General features: G+C 47.2%; 1 protein-coding gene across 1 annotated transcript in view; it reads left to right on the forward strand.

Moving 5' to 3' along the window:
• The first annotated feature begins 11,131 nt into the window (after positions 1 to 11,131).
• Positions 11,132 to 18,671, forward strand: part of LOC137341328 (unconventional myosin-XVB-like) — a 372,666-nt gene continuing 365,126 nt past the window's right edge. Inside the window, exons 1-2 of the mRNA XM_068004452.1 lie at positions 11,132 to 13,969; positions 14,760 to 14,855. Of these exons, the coding sequence (XP_067860553.1) occupies positions 11,132 to 13,969; positions 14,760 to 14,855 (2,934 nt within the window). The remainder of the gene's footprint in view (positions 13,970 to 14,759; positions 14,856 to 18,671) is intronic.

Here is an 18,671-nt window from a genome sequence, read left to right on the forward strand (position 1 = left end):
CGAATATGAGGAGACAATGTGAGAGAGCCCAGTGTTCCCCAATATTTGGAGAGAATGGGAGAGAGCCCAGTGTTCCCCAATATTAGGAGAGAATGGGAGAGAGCCCAGTGTTCCCCAATATTAGGAGAGAATGTGAGAGAGCCCAGTGTTCCCCAATATTTGGAGAGAATGGGAGAGAGCCCAGTGTTCCCCAATATTAGGAGAGAATGTGAGAGAGCCCAGTGTTCCCCAATATTTGGAGAGAATGGGAGAGAGCCCAGTGTTCCCCAATATTAGGAGAGAATGTGAGAGAGCCCAGTGTTCCCCAATATTCGGAGAGAATGTGAGAGAGCCCAGTGTTCCCCAATATTAGGAGAGAATGTGAGAGAGCCCAGTGTTCCCAAATATTTGGAGAGAATGTGAGAGAGCCCAGTGTTCCCCAATATTGGGAGAGAATGAGAGAGAGCCCAGTGTTCCACAATATTCGGAGAGAATGTGAGAGAGCCCACTGTTTCCCAATATTACGAGAGAATGGGAGAGAGCCCAGTGTTCCCCAATATTAGGAGAGAATGTGGGAGAGCCCAGTGTTCCCAAATATTTGGAGAGAATGTGGGAGAGCCCATCGTTTCCCAATATTAGGAGAGAATGTGAGAGAGCTCATTGTTCCCCAATATTAGGAGAGAATGTGAGAGAGCCCAGCGTTCCCCAATATTCGGAGAGAATGTGAGAGAGCTCAGTGTTCCCCAATATTCGGAGAGAATGTGAGCGAGCCCAGTGTTCCACATTATTAGGACAGAATGTGAGAGAGCCCAGTGTTCCCCAATATTAGGAGAGAATGTGAGAGAGCCCAGTGTTCCCCAATATTCGGAGAGAATGTGAGAGAGCCCAGTGTTCCCCAATATTCGGAGAGATTGTGAGAGAGCCCAGTGTTCCCCAATATTAGGAGAGAATGTGAGAGAACCCAGTGTTCCCCAATATTAGGAGAGAATGTGAGAGAACCCAGTGTTCCCCAATATTAGGAGAGAATGTGAGAGAGCCCAGTGTTCCCGAATATTAGGAGAGAATGTGAGAGAACCCAGTGTTCCCCAATATTAGGAGAGAATGTGAGAGAACCCAGTGTTCCCCAATATTAGGAGAGAATGTGAGAGAGCGCAGTGTTCCCCAATATTAGGAGAGAATGTGAGAGAGCCCAGTGTTCCCGAATATTAGGAGAGAATGTGAGATAGCCCAGTGTTCCCGAATATTAGGAGAGAATGTGGGAGAGCCCAGTGTTCCCCAATATTCGGGGAGAATGTGAGAGAGCCCAGTGTTCCCGAATATTAGGAGAGAATGTGAGAGAGCCCAGTGTTCCCCAATATTAGGAGAGAATGTGAGAGAACCCAGTGTTCCCCAATATTAGGAGAGAATGTGAAAGAGCCCAGTGTTCCCCAATATTAGGAGAGAATGTGAAAGAGCCCAGTATTCCCCAATATTAGGAGAGAATGTGAGAGAACCCAGTGTTCCCCAATATTAGGAGAGAATGTGAAAGAGCCCAGTGTTCCCCAATATTAGGAGAGAATGTGAGAGAGCCCAGTGTTCCCCAATATTCGGAGACAATGTGAGAGAGCCCAGTGTTCCCCAATATTAGGAGAGAGCCCAGTGTTCCCCAATATTAGGAGTGAATGTGAGAGAGCCCAGTGTTTCCCAATATTAGGAGAGAGCCCAGTGTTCCCCAATATTAGGAGTGAATGTGAGAGAGCCCAGTGTTCCCGATTATTAGGAGAGAATGTGAGAGAGGCCAGTGTTCCTCAATATTTGGAGAGAATGTGAGAGAGCCCACTGTTCCCCAATATTAGGAGAGAATGGGAGAGAGCCCAGTGTTCCCCAATATTAGGAGAGAATGGGAGAGAGCCCAGTGTTCCCCAATATTAGGAGAGAGCCCAGTGTTCCCCAATATTAGGAGAGAATGTGAGAGAGCCCAGTGTTCCCCAATTTTAGGAGAGAATGTGAGAGAGCCCAGTGTTCCCCAATATTAGGAGATAATGGGAGAGAGCCCAGTGTTCCCCAATATTAGGAGAGAATGTGAGAGAGCCCAGTGTTCCCCAATATTAGGAGAGAATGTGAGAGAGCCCAGTGTTCCCCAATATTAGGAGATAATGGGAGAGAGCCCAGTGTTCCCCATTATTAGGAGAGAATGTGAGAGAGCCCAGTGTTCCCCAATATTTGGAGAGAATGGGAGAGAGCCCACTGTTCCCCAATATTAGGAGAGAGCCCTGTGTTCCCCAATATTGGGAGAGAATGTGAGAGAGCCCAGTGTTCCCCAATATTAGGAGAGAATGTGAGAGAGCCCAGTGTTCCCCAATATTAGGAGAGAATGTGAGAGAGCCCAGTGTTCCCCAATATTAGGAGAGAATGTTAGAGAGCCCAGTGTTCCTCAATATTAGGAGAGAATGTGAGAGAGCCCAGTGTTCCCCAATATTAGGAGAGAATGTGAGAGAGCCCAGTGTTCCCCAATATTAGGAGAGAATGTGAGAGAGCCCAGTGTTCCCCAATATTAGGAGAGAATGTGAGAGAGCCCAGTGTTCCCCAATATTAGGAGAGAATGTGAGAGAGCCCAGTGTTCCCTAATATTAGGAGAGAATGTGGGAGAGCCCAGTGTTCCCCAATATTAGGCGAGAATGGGAGAGAGCCCAGTGTTCCCCAATATTCGGAGAGAATGGGAGAGAGCCCAGTGTTCCCCAATATTAGGAGAGAAGGTGAGAGAGGCCAGTGTTCCCCAATATTAGGAGACAGCCCTGTGTTCCCCAATATTAGGAGAGAATGTGAGAGAGCCCAGTGTTCCCCAATATTAGGAGAGAATGTGGGAGTGCCCAGTGTTCCCCAATATTAGGAGAGAATGTGAGAGAGCCCAGTGTTCCCCAATATTAGGAGAGAATGGGAGAGAGCCCAGTGTTCCCCAATATTCGGAGAGAATGGGAGAGAGCCCAGTGTTCCCCAATATTAGGAGAGAATGTGAGAGAGCCCAGTGTTCCCCAATATTAGGAAAGAATGTGAGAGAGCTCATTGTTCCCCAATATTAGGAGAGAATGTGAGAGAGACCAGTGTTCCCCAATATTCGGAGAGAATGTGAGAGAGCCCAGTGTTCCCCTATATTTGGAGAGAATGTGAGAGAGCTCAGTGTTCCCCAATATTAGGAGAGAAGGTGAGAGAGGCCAGTGTTCCCCAATATTAGGAGAGAATGGGAGAGAGCCCATTGTTCCCCAATATTAGGAGAGAATGGGAGAGAGCCCAGTGTTCCCCAATATTAGGAGAGAGCCCTATGTTCCCCAATATTAGGAGAGAATGTGAGAGAGCCCAGTGTTCCCCAATATTAGGAGAGAATGTGAGAGAGCCCAGTGTTCCCCAATATTAGGAGAGAATGTGAGAGAGCCCAGTGTTCCCCAATATTAGGAGAGAATGTGAGAGAGCCCAGTGTTCCCCAATATTAGGAGATAATGGGAGAGAGCCCAGTGTTCCCCAATATTAGGAGAGAATGTGAGAGAGCCCAGTGTTCCCCAATATTAGGAGAGAATGTGAGAGAGCCCAGTGTTCCCCAATATTAGGAGATAATGGGAGAGAGCCCAGTGTTCCCCATTATCAGGAGAGAATGTGAGAGAGCCCAGTGTTCCCCAATATTTGGAGAGAATGGGAGAGAGCCCAGTGTTCCCCAATATTAGGAGAGAGCCCTGTGTTCCCCAATATTAGGAGAGAATGTGAGAGAGCCCAGTGTTCCCCAATATTAGGAGAGAATGTGAGAGAGCCCAGTGTTCCCCAATATTAGGAGAGAATGTGAGAGAGCCCAGTGTTCCCCAATATTAGGAGAGAATGTGAGAGAGCCCAGTGTTCCCCAATATTAGGAGAGAATGTGGGAGAGCCCAGTGTTCCCAAATATTTGGAGAAAATGTGAGAGAGCCCAGTGTTCCCCAATATTGGGAGAGAATGGGAGAGAGCCCAGTGTTCCCCAATATTCGGAGAGAATGGGAGAGAGCCCAGTGTTCCCCAATATTAGGAGAGAATGTGAGAGAGCCCAGTGTTCCCCAATATTAGGAAAGAATGTGAGAGAGCCCAGTGTTCCCCAATATTAGGAGAGAATGTGAGAGAGCTCATTGTTCCCCAATTTTAGGAGAGAATGTGAGAGAGCCCAGTGTTCCCTAATATTAGGAGAGAATGTGGGAGAGCCCAGTGTTCCCAAATATTTGGAGAAAATGTGAGAGAGCCCAGTGTTCCCCAGTATTAGAAGAGAATGTGAGAGAGACCAGTGTTCCCCAATATTAGGAGAGAATGTGAGAGAGCTCATTGTTCCCCAATTTTAGGAGAGAATGTGAGAAAGCCCAGTGTTCCCTAATATTAGGAGAGAATGTGGGAGAGCCCAGTGTTCCCAAATATTTGGAGAAAATGTGAGAGAGCCCAGTGTTCCCCAATATTAGGAGAGAATGTGAGAGAGCCCAGTGTTCCCCTATATTTGGAGAGAATGTGAGAGAGCTCAGTGTTCCCCAATATTAGGAGAGAAGGTGAGAGAGGCCAGTCTTCCCCAATATTAGGAGTGAATGTGAGAGAGACCAGTGTTCCCCAATATTAGGAAAGAATGTGAGAGAGCTCAGTGTTCCCCAATATTCGGAGAGAATGTCGGAGAGCCGACTGTTTCCCAATATTACGAGAGAATGGGGGAGAGCTCAGTGTTCCCCAATATTAGGAGAGAATGTGGGAGAGCCCACTGTTTCCCAATATTACGAGAGAATGGGAGAGAGCACAGTGTTCCCCAATATTAGGAGAGAATGTGAGAGAGCCCAGTGTTCACCAATATTAGGAGAGAATGTGAGAGAGCCCAGCGTTCCCCAATATGAGGAGAGAACGTGAGAGATCCCAGTGTTACCCAATTTTATCAGAGAATTAGAAAGAGCCCACTGTTCCCCAATATTTGGAGAGAATGTGAGAGAGCCCAGTGTTCCCAATATTTGGAGAGAATGACAGAGAGCCCAGTGTTCCCCAATATTTGGAGAGAATGTGAGAGAGCTCAGTGTTCCCCAATATTAGGAGAGAAGGTGAGAGAGGCCAGTCTTCCCCAATATTAGGAGTGAATGTGAGAGAGCCCAGTGTTCCCCAATATTAGGAAAGAATGTGAGAGAGCTCAGTGTTCCCCAATATTCGGAGAGAATGTCGGAGAGCCTACTGTTTCCCAATATTACAATAGAATGGGGGAGAGCTCAGTGTTCCCCTATATTTGGAGAGAATGTGAGAGAGCTCAGTGTTCCCCAATATTAGGAGAGAAGGTGAGAGAGGCCAGTCTTCCCCAATATTAGGAGTGAATGTGAGAGAGCCCAGTGTTCCCCAATATTAGGAAAGAATGTGAGAGAGCTCAGTGTTCCCCAATATTCGGAGAGAATGTCGGAGAGCCTACTGTTTCCCAATATTACAATAGCATGGGGGAGAGCTCAGTGTTCCCCAATATTAGGAGACAGCCCAGTGTTCCCCAATATTAGGAGACAGCCCTGTGTTCCCCAATATTAGGAGAGAATGTGAGAGAGCCCAGTGTTCCCCAATATTAGGAGAGAATGTGGGAGTGCCCAGTGTTCCCCAATATTAGGAGAGAATGTGAGAGAGCCCAGTGTTCCCCAATATTAGGAGAGAATGGGAGAGAGCCCAGTGTTCCCCAATATTCGGAGAGAATGGGAGAGAGCCCAGTGTTCCCCAATATTAGGAGAGAATGTGAGAGAGCCCAGTGTTCCCCAATATTAGGAAAGAATGTGAGAGAGCTCATTGTTCCCCAATATTAGGAGAGAATGTGAGAGAGACCAGTGTTCCCCAATATTCGGAGAGAATGTGAGAGAGCCCAGTGTTCCCCTATATTTGGAGAGAATGTGAGAGAGCTCAGTGTTCCCCAATATTAGGAGAGAAGGTGAGAGAGGCCAGTGTTCCCCAATATTAGGAGAGAATGGGAGAGAGCCCATTGTTCCCCAATATTAGGAGAGAATGGGAGAGAGCCCAGTGTTCCCCAATATTAGGAGAGAGCCCTATGTTCCCCAATATTAGGAGAGAATGTGAGAGAGCCCAGTGTTCCCCAATATTAGGAGAGAATGTGAGAGAGCCCAGTGTTCCCCAATATTAGGAGAGAATGTGAGAGAGCCCAGTGTTCCCCAATATTAGGAGAGAATGTGAGAGAGCCCAGTGTTCCCCAATAGTAGGAGATAATGGGAGAGAGCCCAGTGTTCCCCAATATTAGGAGAGAATGTGAGAGAGCCCAGTGTTCCCCAATATTAGGAGAGAATGTGAGAGAGCCCAGTGTTCCCCAATATTCGGAGATAATGGGAGAGAGCCCAGTGTTCCCCATTATCAGGAGAGAATGTGAGAGAGCCCAGTGTTCCCCAATATTTGGAGAGAATGGGAGAGAGCCCAGTGTTCCCCAATATTAGGAGAGAGCCCTGTGTTCCCCAATATTAGGAGAGAATGTGAGAGAGCCCAGTGTTCCCCAATATTAGGAGAGAATGTGAGAGAGCCCAGTGTTCCCCAATATTAGGAGAGAATGTGAGAGAGCCCAGTGTTCCCCAATATTAGGAGAGAATGTGAGAGAGCCCAGTGTTCCCCAATATTAGGAGAGAATGTGGGAGAGCCCAGTGTTCCCAAATATTTGGAGAAAATGTGAGAGAGCCCAGTGTTCCCCAATATTGGGAGAGAATGGGAGAGAGCCCAGTGTTCCCCAATATTCGGAGAGAATGGGAGAGAGCCCAGTGTTCCCCAATATTAGGATAGAATGTGAGAGAGCCCAGTGTTCCCCAATATTAGGAAAGAATGTGAGAGAGCCCAGTGTTCCCCAATATTAGGAGAGAATGTGAGAGAGCTCATTGTTCCCCAATTTTAGGAGAGAATGTGAGAGAGCCCAGTGTTCCCTAATATTAGGAGAGAATGTGGGAGAGCCCAGTGTTCCCAAATATTTGGAGAAAATGTGAGAGAGCCCAGTGTTCCCCAGTATTAGAAGAGAATGTGAGAGAGACCAGTGTTCCCCAATATTAGGAGAGAATGTGAGAGAGCTCATTGTTCCCCAATTTTAGGAGAGAATGTGAGAAAGCCCAGTGTTCCCTAATATTAGGAGAGAATGTGGGAGAGCCCAGTGTTCCCAAATATTTGGAGAAAATGTGAGAGAGCCCAGTGTTCCCCAATATTAGGAGAGAATGTGAGAGAGCCCAGTGTTCCCCCATATTTGGAGAGAATGTGAGAGAGCTCAGTGTTCCCCAATATTAGGAGAGAAGGTGAGAGAGGCCAGTCTTCCCCAATATTAGGAGTGAATGTGAGAGAGACCAGTGTTCCCCAATATTAGGAAAGAATGTGAGAGAGCTCAGTGTTCCCCAATATTCGGAGAGAATGTCGGAGAGCCGACTGTTTCCCAATATTACGAGAGAATGGGGGAGAGCTCAGTGTTCCCCAATATTAGGAGAGAATGTGGGAGAGCCCACTGTTTCCCAATATTACGAGAGAATGGGAGAGAGCACAGTGTTCCCCAATATTAGGAGAGAATGTGAGAGAGCCCAGTGTTCACCAATATTAGGAGAGAATGTGAGAGAGCCCAGCGTTCCCCAATATGAGGAGAGAACGTGAGAGATCCCAGTGTTACCCAATTTTATCAGAGAATTAGAAAGAGCCCACTGTTCCCCAATATTTGGAGAGAATGTGAGAGAGCCCAGTGTTCCCAATATTTGGAGAGAATGACAGAGAGCCCAGTGTTCCCCAATATTTGGAGAGAATGTGAGAGAGCTCAGTGTTCCCCAATATTAGGAGAGAAGGTGAGAGAGGCCAGTCTTCCCCAATATTAGGAGTGAATGTGAGAGAGCCCAGTGTTCCCCAATATTAGGAAAGAATGTGAGAGAGCTCAGTGTTCCCCAATATTCGGAGAGAATGTCGGAGAGCCTACTGTTTCCCAATATTACAATAGAATGGGGGAGAGCTCAGTGTTCCCCTATATTTGGAGAGAATGTGAGAGAGCTCAGTGTTCCCCAATATTAGGAGAGAAGGTGAGAGAGGCCAGTCTTCCCCAATATTAGGAGTGAATGTGAGAGAGCCCAGTGTTCCCCAATATTAGGAAAGAATGTGAGAGAGCTCAGTGTTCCCCAATATTCGGAGAGAATGTCGGAGAGCCTACTGTTTCCCAATATTACAATAGAATGGGGGAGAGCTCAGTGTTCCCCAATATTAGGAGAGAATGTGGGAGAGCCCACTGTTTCCCAATATTACGAGAGAATGGGGGAGAGCTCAGTGTTCTACAATATTCGGTGAGAATGTGGTAGAGCCCACTGTTTCCCAATATTACGAGAGAATGGGAGAGAGCCCAGTGTTCCCCAATATTAGGAGAGAATGTGAGAGAGCCCAGTGTTCACCAATATTAGGAGAGAATGGGAGAGAGCCCAGCGTTCCCCAATATGAGGAGAGAATGTGAGAGATCCCAGTGTTACCCAATTTTATCAGAGAATTAGGAAGAGCCCACTGTTCCCCAATATTTGGAGAGAATGTGAGAGAGCCCAGGGTTCCCAATATTTGGAGAGAATGAGAGAGAGCCCAGTGTTCCCCAATATTAGGAGAGAATGGGATAGAGCCCAGTGTTCCCCAATATTAGGAGAGAATGTGATAGAGACCAGTGTTCCACAATATTAGGAGAGAATGTGATAGAGATCAGTGTTCCACAATATTAGGAGAGATTGGGAGAGAGCCCAGTGTTCCCCAATATTAGGAGAGATTGGGAGAGAGCCCAGTGTTCCCCAATATTCGGAGAGAATGGGAGAGAGGTCAGCATTCCCCAATATTATGAGAGTATGTGAGAGCGCCCAGTGTTCCCCTATATTAGGAGAGAATGTGAGAGAGCTCATTGTTCCCCAATATTAGGAGCGAATGAGAGAGAGCCCAGTGTTCCCCAATATTCGGAAAGAATGTGAGAGAGCCCAGTGTTCCCCAATATTAGGAGAGAATGTGAGAGAGCTCATTGTTCCCCAATATGAGGAGAGAATGTGAGAGAGCCCAGTGTTCCCCAATATTCGGAGAGAATGTGAGAGAGACCAGTGTTCCCCAATATTAGGAGAGAATGAGAGACAGCCCAGTGTTCCCCAATATTCGGAGTGAATGAGAGAGAGCCCAGTGTTCCCCAATATTAGGAGAGAATGTGAGAGCGCCCAGTTTTCCCCAATATTAGGAGAGAATGTGAGAGAGCCCAGTGTTCCCCAATATTAGGAGATAATGTGAGAGAACCCAGTGTTCCCCAATATTAGGAGAGAATGTGAGAGAGCCCAGTGTTCCCCAATATTTGGAGAGAATGTGAGAGAGCCCAGTGTTCCCCAATATTCGGAGCGAATGTGAGAGAGCCCAGTGTTCCCCAATATTAGGAGAGAATGTGAGAGAGCTCAGTGTTCCCCAATATTGGGAGAGAATGTGAGAGAGCCCAGTGTTCCCCAATATTAGGAGAGAATGTGAGAGAGCCCAGTGTTCCCCAATATTAGGAGAGAATGTGAGAGAGCCCAGTGTTCCCCAATATTAGGAGAGAATGTGAGAGAGCCCAGTGTTCCTCAACATGACGGAGATTGCAGACAATGTCCAGCCACCCATCTAGATATTGTTCAATACGACTGCCCGCGGGGGTGGAATTTGTTTCCCCTCAGAGGGGGTCTCACACAACCTGGAATTAATGTTCGTATTGCTGATTATGATATGGCCTTGACTTACTTACTCTTTCTTAATTTCCTCCTTTTATAGTTATTCTCAAGTTCAAATAGTATTTTGTTTTAAAAGAGTGAAAAGCTCTCCTTACCATTTCATGGAGAATGCATCAAATTGCAGCTTCTCACAGCCAGAATCAGGGGCTTAGAAGAATTTGAAGGTTTGCCTTTTGCAATGCTACTTTTACCTGTATCAGTTTTCCTCAAACCTACTCCAGTCAGCAACCATACCAGGCGTTCACATCTTCATCCACTCTTCCTGTAGTAACAGCTAAAGCACAAGACTGCAGTCTCTGGGGATCGCTTAAGCTTCATTCTTCTGCCCTCTCAGGTAGACTTAAAAGATCCCATGGCACTCCTCAGGTGGTCCAGTGAATCTTGCATTAATGGGAACCTGAAAGGGGGATTGCAGTATAACTGCAGTCCCAGTCACTGTGTCCCAGGCTGAAGTCTTTGCAAACTGCAAACTGTTGATTGCCATGAGATAACCATCCCTCTTCTTTTTTGGTTTATCTTTTCAGGTGGGTTTAGATCTGAAAGCAGCAACATCTCCCGTGAATATGCCAAAATCACCGCCCCAGAGGAAAACAATTCGTGGAGCCCAGGGTCAGAAGAGAGAAACCATAAACTTGGCGATTGATCCTAAAAGGACAACTCAAAACAGAGAGCCCAGCCCCCGAAGAGCGTCATCTCCCCAAACTGGCCATGGAAAGCATAGGTCAGAGGCCAAGCACTCGGGACCGCTTAAGAGAGGGCGAGGGCGAGGGCGACAAGGGGATGAAGAGCACAAGTGTACGCTGAAGGATGAGAGGGCGAGCAAGACAAGGCCCAATGGCAGACAGAGCAGACGGGAGGAGCAGGCGATGGGGAGAGGAGGGGAGGAGAAGACGATGGGAAGAGGAGGGGAGGCGAAGACAAAGGGTAGAGGAGGGGAGGAGAAGACAAAGGGGAGAGGAGGGGAGGAGAAGACAAAGGGGAGAGGAGGGGAGGAGCAGGCGATGGCGAGAGGAGCGGAGGAGAAGACAAAGGGCAGAGGAGGGGAGGAGAAGATGATGGGAAGAGGAGGGAAGGAGAAGACAAAGGGGAGAGGAGGGGAGGAGAAGACAAAGGGGAGAGGAGGGAAGGAGAAGACAAAGGGGAGAGGAGGGGAGGAGAAGATGATGGGAAGAGGAGGGGAGGAGAAGATGATGGGGAGAGGAGGGGAGGAGAAGATGAAGGGGAGAGGAGGGGAGGAGCAGACAATGGGGAGAGGAGGGGAGGAGCAGACAATGGGGAGAGGAGGGGAGGAGAAGATGATGGGGAGAGGAGGGGAGGAGAAGATGATGGGGAGAGGAGGGGAGGAGAAGATGAAGGGGAGAGGAGGGAAGGAGCAGACAATGGGGAGAGGAGGGGAGGAGAAGATGATGGGGAGAGGAGGGGATGGGAAACCAAACATAAAAGAAATGAGAGGAAAGAGGATATCACAGCTGGACAAGACAAGAGAGTCTCAAAAAATGAACCTGAAGGAAACTAATACTACTGACATAAAATGCAAAGAGAGAGAGAGAGGAAAAGTGGGACTGAAATCCAGGAGAAGGAGGGTTAGTGAAGAAGAGTTGGAGAAGAGTGAGGGGGGGAAGGTCTGCAAGACAGAGGGAGATAAAGTCAAAGATCACACATCGACAGGAAGGGGTAAGGAAAAGGGAAATAAAGTCAGGAATAAGGGGAATAATGGGAAGAAATCCCAGCAGTCTAATGAAGTAAATGAAGCCAGCAAGTCTGGTGTAGAGGAGGAGAAGGCAGCTAAAAGGGTGAAGACCAAAGGAAGTGAAGATAAAAGTGGAACGTCTGACACAAGGCCAGTAGGAAGAACAGGAAGAGGCAGAAAGAGCATCAGCAATGATCCCAGTGATGAAGACAGTGAGAGTTCTGAGGAGTCCAGCGAGGAGTCAAGCAGCAGTGAAGACAGCACTGACAGCGAGGGGCCCATAACTGACCTGGGGAATGGCAGTTCCAGCTCCAGGAGGGATATACACCAAAGAAAAGATAAGGGAAAAGATAGTGACCATAGTACTGTCAGTGAGAGCACAGAGCAGGAAGGAGATAAGATGGACACTGGAACTGAAGAGGAGGGGAAGGAGGGAGTGGCTAACAAAATAGTAACAACAGAAGAGGACAGAAGGAGCAGTGGTGAGGACAACGAAGAAGATAATTCGGTAACTAGTGAGAGAGAAAGTCAAAACAAGCAGCACATCGGTAATATCAGTCACAATCCAAAAGATAGTGCTGGAAGTGTCGGTGAGGAACAGGAGGATGAGCAGGGAGGTGGTGATGAAGAGAGTGATGGTGATAAAAGCAGCGAAGAAGGAAAAACAGAAAAACAGGCAAAATCATGGGAGGCAGCTGACAGCGGTGCAGAGGAAGCTCTCAAGAGAAGAATGTTGCAGATGAATGTGAAAAAGAAGCTTCTGGTTGGAGTGAAGGTCAAAGCTAAAGTAGAAAGTGTGAGCACAGGCCAAGCAGAGGCCAAACAGGTGTCTGAAACCAGAGAAAAGTTTTCGAAAGTCCAAGTTCAACACAAGTATCAGTCTCGGATGTGTGAAGCAGCGAAGAGGAAAGCTGGAGAAAAGCAGGGAGATAAGTCTGGTGAGGAGCAAAGCCTCGAGAAATCAACTGAGGTGAAAACCATCCCTTCTCTCAACCTCCTTTCCCATCAGTCACACCTTATTCTCTCTCTCAGGACCAAGCGCAGAGACATCAGATCGCGATTAAACCGGCCTCTTTCACCAGCGGCAGAAGATGGTGATTTGGCTCAAGAGGAAACGGTGGCTATCAAGACCGGTAAAGCCCGCCAAGGTGCATCAGTCCAGGAGAAGCCCACCGATGAAACCTCAGGAAAGAGTCCACAGGAAGAGACAGGCATGGGGAGCATCGCTGGTGCTTGTTCGGATGCAGCAGGCTGCGCTGATGGGCACCAGCTACCATCCCCCCAGCACCTGGTGGCACCGGTTCGAAAGAAAAAGATTGTAAAGGTCGTAGGAAAGGTGAAAATGGCATCGATCAGGAAACGTAATGCTAGGACTCAGAGGGCCGAGGAGAACACGACGGCAGGAGATGTCACAGAGCCCGAACCCGGGAGCACCATGATCGAGGGGAAACCTTGCCAGCGGTTTTCCGCCATCCGCAGGGTCACAGGGTGGATCTGCCGGCAGATCCCCAAGATCCTGAAATCTAGATCCAAACTGGTCACCGTGACCAATGTCATCGGAACCACGGAGTGGATTTCAAAGACACTGAGCACGAGGCGGAAGAACGGAAATGGGAAACCCGGCGGCTTCAGTAGACGAATGGCTCTTCGGATCACTAGTACGATAGGGCTTGTCGGCCGGGGGGGTCAATCCCCCGGCAACGCCGATGCGGCTCTGAGTGAAACGAAGGCGGAAGAGGAAGGAGCTTGTTGGTCACTGGCAGTAGACCACACTGCCCCCAGCAGTACAGGAGGCACTGAAGCAACGGCGCCTGGTGACATAGAGTTTGAGCCAGAAATGGAAACCAATGGACAGGACAAGGGCCATCGGACCGAGGGCCAGAGTGAAGTTGAGGAGAAATTCAGTAATAATGATGCAAAATACGCGATCGTGCTCCCACGAGTACACCGCCTGGTCAAATCGAAAGCAACTGTCTTAGCCAGTTGTAGAAGTGAAAGAACATGTGGAGGTACCCCACAAACCTATAAGGTAGCGGTGTCCGCCCAGCCAAACTACTTGTACATGGATGTTGTCGGGAAGCCACAGAGTAGACTTAGAGACAAACTTCACACTCTAGGGGACACCACGCAATGTGATTCAGAGAGGAAGGCTTCAAAACCACAACCAAAAGATGCCAGGGTGTGGACAGCCAGGAATGCCCCTCACTACCAGGATACAGTCACTAGACACAGGCTAGTGAACAAGCTATTGAGAAAAGACCAGGATAAAAGAAAATTAGCCCTTCCGGATCCTGATCCACCATTCCCGTCCCATCTGAGAACAGGTCCTCGCCAACAGGTCACCTGTGGCCAAGATAATGAGTATTTTCAGGATATGAGGGAGATTCACTGGGCACAGAGGGGGGATTTCAGTCATGAACATATGACGTGGTTGGATTCTGAAACACTGCTTCCTCATCCAACGATTGAGAACCTGAGCAAATGGACAATGTACAAAGAGCAGGACATCGCCAAAACACACCGAAGGACTGGGGGCTGGGAGCTTGAGGACACTGCTGAAGACATTCTGGAGAAAGGCTTTGCAAATAAACAGGTACAAATGCAGCAGAATTTCCAACTAACCAGTTATTTGTTTTCTTTTTGTTAAATTGGAATCAATGGCAAAATAACCAATGAAAAATATTTATCTACTTTTGGAAATCTCAAACTTACCTGATACAAGGAACAATCACAGTGAAGACAAATAGTCAAGTGATGGATTCCATTATATCACTCTCTCTTTCCCGTCCCCTCACTCCTTTCTTCATTCTCTTGCGTCTCTTTCTCTCACCTCTCCCTTCCCTCTTCCATTTCTCCCTCTCTCCTTGCCTTCATTACCCTAGTCCTCCTCCGATCCCTTTCCCCCAATCTCCGCTCTTTCCTGCCTATCTCTCTCCTTCTGTATCATCTTGTTTCCTCCCCTTTCATGCCCTCTACTCTCTTCCACTTGAATCACAGTGAGTTACTTACAGAGAATATATGAGATGCCCATGTTGTTCTCTGTCACCCCGGGAGGTGGGAAAATGCCATACTGCGAGACCACTGTATACAGGCTAAACATATTTATTTACAGATAAAATAATATAGAGAAGCAGAAAGATCAGCAATATATTGTCATTATTAATAATCAAGCTTTATACGAATTATTGACTGTTTAAAAAGACAGGATCCATGGTTCTTGTAAGCCCTCCTGGCAAGTTCTTAGAAACACAATGCTTGGTGGTAATTAAGTAAGATTGTTTCTTACAGAGTCCAATCACATGCTTTGCATACAGAGCCATGTCGAATAGAAAACTGAAGACCACAAACAAGTCATTAATTTGTAAGGATGTTTTTCCTTTGAGGTCCCACCACAAACCTTGAAGATGATGTCACTGATCAGCTTTGATCTCTTTAAGCATCAAAGCACCAATGATGTCTTACAATACGAAAGAAAGAAAGTAAGAAAGGATTTGCATTTATCAAGCGCCTTTCATAACCTCAGGACGTCCCAAAGTGCTTTACAGACAAAGAAATACTTTTGAAGTGTAGTCACTGTTGTAATGTAGGAAATGCGGCAGCCAATTTGCACACAGCAAGATCCCGCAAACAACAATGTGATAATCTGTTTTAGTGACACCAATTTTAAATAACATTTTTCAACGGATCTCCAATTGCTCAGCAATCATGGAATGCAGGGGCATCTAAATCTGGTGTCAGTCGTGGCTCAGTGATAGCATCTCTCCTCTGGGTCAAAAGGTCGTGGGTTTCAGTCCCACTCCAGTCACTTGATCACAAAACCTAGGTTGACACTCCATTGCTGTACTGAGGGAATGCTGCACTGTCTTTCGGATGAAAGGTGCCGTCTTTCGGATGAGACATTAAACCAGTCTGCCTTCTCAGGTGGACGTAAAAGATCCCATGGCATTATTTCAAAGAAGAGCAGGGAAGTTCTCCCCGGTCACCTGGTCAATATTTATCCTTCAATCAACATCACTAAAAAAACCAGATGATCTGATCATTATCACATCACTGTTTGTGGGAGCTTGCTGTCCGCAAATTGGCTGCCATGTTTCCTACATTATAACAGTGACCACACTTCCAAATTACTTAATTGGCTGTGAAGCGCTTTGGGACATCCTGTGGTTGTGAAAGGTGCTATAGAAATGCAAGATCTTTCCTTCTTTTTCTCTTTCTTTAATTCACAATTGTTCAAGGAGCACAAAAATTATGGCCTGCATTTTCCTCCGCTATCCTGCCCCAAATCAGGGAAAACCGTGATGGTGAGACCTATCGCCACCTCTCTGCCCTGACTTTGATTTTACACCCTCCGACCAAATCGGGACCGCTGCCCCATCCCTGCCCACTGCTTGCAAATACCGGCAAGAGGGCAGGTTCCAGCTTCAGGTCCCATTTCCCTCCTGTCTGCCCTTCAAACTGTCACTCCCTGGGCCCCATGGGTGGGAGGTGGTGGTAGGCCCAGGACAGCAGTTGTAACGGCCTCAACAATTATGTAAATTTTTGCGGTTTTCCAATCCGCTGGGACCTTTCCAGAATCTAGTGAATTCTGGAAGATTACAACCAATGCATCCACTATCTCTGTAGCCACTTCCTTTAAGACCCTCAGATGCAAGCCATCGAGTCCAGGGGACTTGTCAGCCTTTAGACCCATTAGTTTACCTAGTACTTATTCTCTAGTGATAGTGATTGTTTTTAGTTCCTCCCTCCCCTTTGCCCCTTGATTTTCTACTATTATTGGTATGTTATTAATGTCTTCTACTGTGAAGACAGATACAAAATATCTGTTCAATTCCTCTGCCATTTCCTTGTTTTCCATTATTATTTCCCCAGTCTCATCCTCGAAGGGACCAGTGTTTACTTTAGCTACCCTCTTCCTTTTTATATACTTGTAGAAGCTTTTACTGTCAGTTTTTATATTTCTTGCTAGTTTACTCTCATAATTTATTTTCTCCCTCTTTATTATTCTTTTAGTCATCCCTTTGCAGGTTTTTAAAGTTTTCCCAATCTTCGGGCTTACCAGTAATCTTTGCCATGTTGTATGCTTTTTCTTTTAACCTGATACCATCCTTTACTTCCTTAGTTAGCCATGATTGGTTCACCCTTTTTGTGGAGTCTTTCCTCCTCACAGGGATATATTTTTGTTGTGAGTCATAAAATATCTTTTTAAATGTTTGCCACTGCTTATCCACCATCATACCATCTAATCTGTTTACCCAGTCCACTTTAGCCAATTCCACCCTCATTCCTTTATAATTGCCCTTATTTAAGTTTAATACAGTAGTTTCAGACCCAAGATCTCAAACTGGATGTGAAATTCTATCATGTTATGATCACTGTTTCCCAAGGGATCCTTTACTTTGAGATCATTAATTAATCTGCTGTCCAATCAAATGCACCTTACCCCTTACTGCACCGAATCCCCTCACTCACCAAATTCCCAATTATAGATTCTGTCGAGACCAGACTCCGTCGACAGCTGCTCCTCCGTGCTCCCTCACTCCGTGCGTAAACTAATGGGTCTAAAGGCTGACAAGTCCCCTGGACCTGATGGCTTGCATCTGAGGGTCTTAAAGGAAATGGCTACAGAAATAGTGGATGCATTGGTTGTAATCTTCCAGAATTCACTAAATTCTGGAAAGGTCCCAGCGGATTGGAAAACCGCAAACGTGGCACCCATATTCAAGAAGGGAGTGAGACAGAAAGCAGGTAACTATAGACCAATAGCATAACATCTGTCATTGGGAAAAAGCTAGAATTCATTATTAAGGAAGTAGTAGCAGGACATTTGGAGACTCAAAATAAAATCAAGGAGAGTCAACATGATTTTAGGAAGGGGAAATCATGTCTGACAAATTTATTAGAGTTCTTTGAGGAAGTAACGGGCAGGGTGGATAAAGGGGAACCAATGGATGTGGTATATTTGGATTTTCAAAAGGCATTCGATAAGGTTTTTTTATTCGTTCATGGGATGAGGGCATCACTGGCAAAGCCAGCATTTATTGCCCATCCCTAATTGCCCTTGAGAAGGTGGTGGTGAGCCGCCTTCTTGAACCGCTGCTGTCCATGTGGTGAAGGTTCTCCCACAGTGCTGTTAGGTAGTGAGTTCCAGGATTTTGACCCAGCGACGATGAAGGAACGGCGATATATTTCCAAGTCGGGATGGTGTGTGACTTGGAGGGGAATGTGCAGATGGTGTTGTTCCCATATGCCTGCTGCCCTGGTCCTTCTAGGTGGTAGAGGTCGCGGGTTTGGGAGGTGCTGTCGAAGAAGCCTTGGCGAGTTGCTGCAGTGCATCCTGTGGATGGTACACACTGCAGCCACTGTGAGCTGGTGGTGAAGGGAGTGAACGTTTAGGGTGGTGGATGGGCTGCCAATCAAGCGGGCTGCTTTGTCCTGGATAGTGTCGAGCTTCTTGAGTGTTGTTGGAGCTGCACTCATCCAAGCAAGTGGAGAGTATTCCATCACACTCCTGAACTGTGCCTTGCAGATGGTGGAAAGGCTTTGGGGAGTCAGGAGGTGAGTCACTCGCCGCAGAATACCCAGCCTCTGACCTGCTCTTGTAGCCACAGTATTTATGTAGCAGATCCAGTTAAGTTTCTGGTCAATGGTGACCCCCAGGATGTTGATGGTGGGGGATTCGGCGATGGTAATGCCGTTGAATGTCAAGGGGAGGTGGTTAGACTCTCTCTTGTTGGAGATGGTCATTGCCTGGCACCTGTCTGGCACGAATGTTACTTGCCACTTATCAGCCCAATCCTGGATGTTGCCCAGGTCTTGCTGCATGCGGGCATGGACTACTTCATTATCTGAGGGGTTGCGAATGGAACTGAACACTGCAATCATCAGCGAACATCCCTATTTCTGACCTTATGATGGAGGGAAGGTCATTGATGAAGCAGCTGAAGATGGTTGGGCCAAGGACACTGCCCTGAGGAACTCCTGCAGCAATGTCCTAGGGCTGAGATGATTGGCCTCCAACAACCACTACCATCTTCCTTTGTGCTAGGTATGACTCCAGTCACTGGAGAGATTTCCTCCTGATTCCCATTGACTTCAATTTTACTCGGGCTCCTTGGTGCCACACTCGGTCAAATGCTGCCTTGACGTCAAGGGCAGTTGCTCTCACCTCACCTCTGGAATTCAGCTCTTTTGTCCCTGTTTGGACCAAGGCTGTATTGAGGTCTGGAGCCAAGTGGTCCTGGCGGAACCCAAACTGAGCATTGGTGAGTAAGTGCCACTTGATAGCACTGTCAACG

This window comes from Heptranchias perlo, chromosome 23 (genome assembly GCF_035084215.1).
Source record: "Heptranchias perlo isolate sHepPer1 chromosome 23, sHepPer1.hap1, whole genome shotgun sequence".
NCBI lineage: Eukaryota > Metazoa > Chordata > Chondrichthyes > Hexanchiformes > Hexanchidae > Heptranchias > Heptranchias perlo.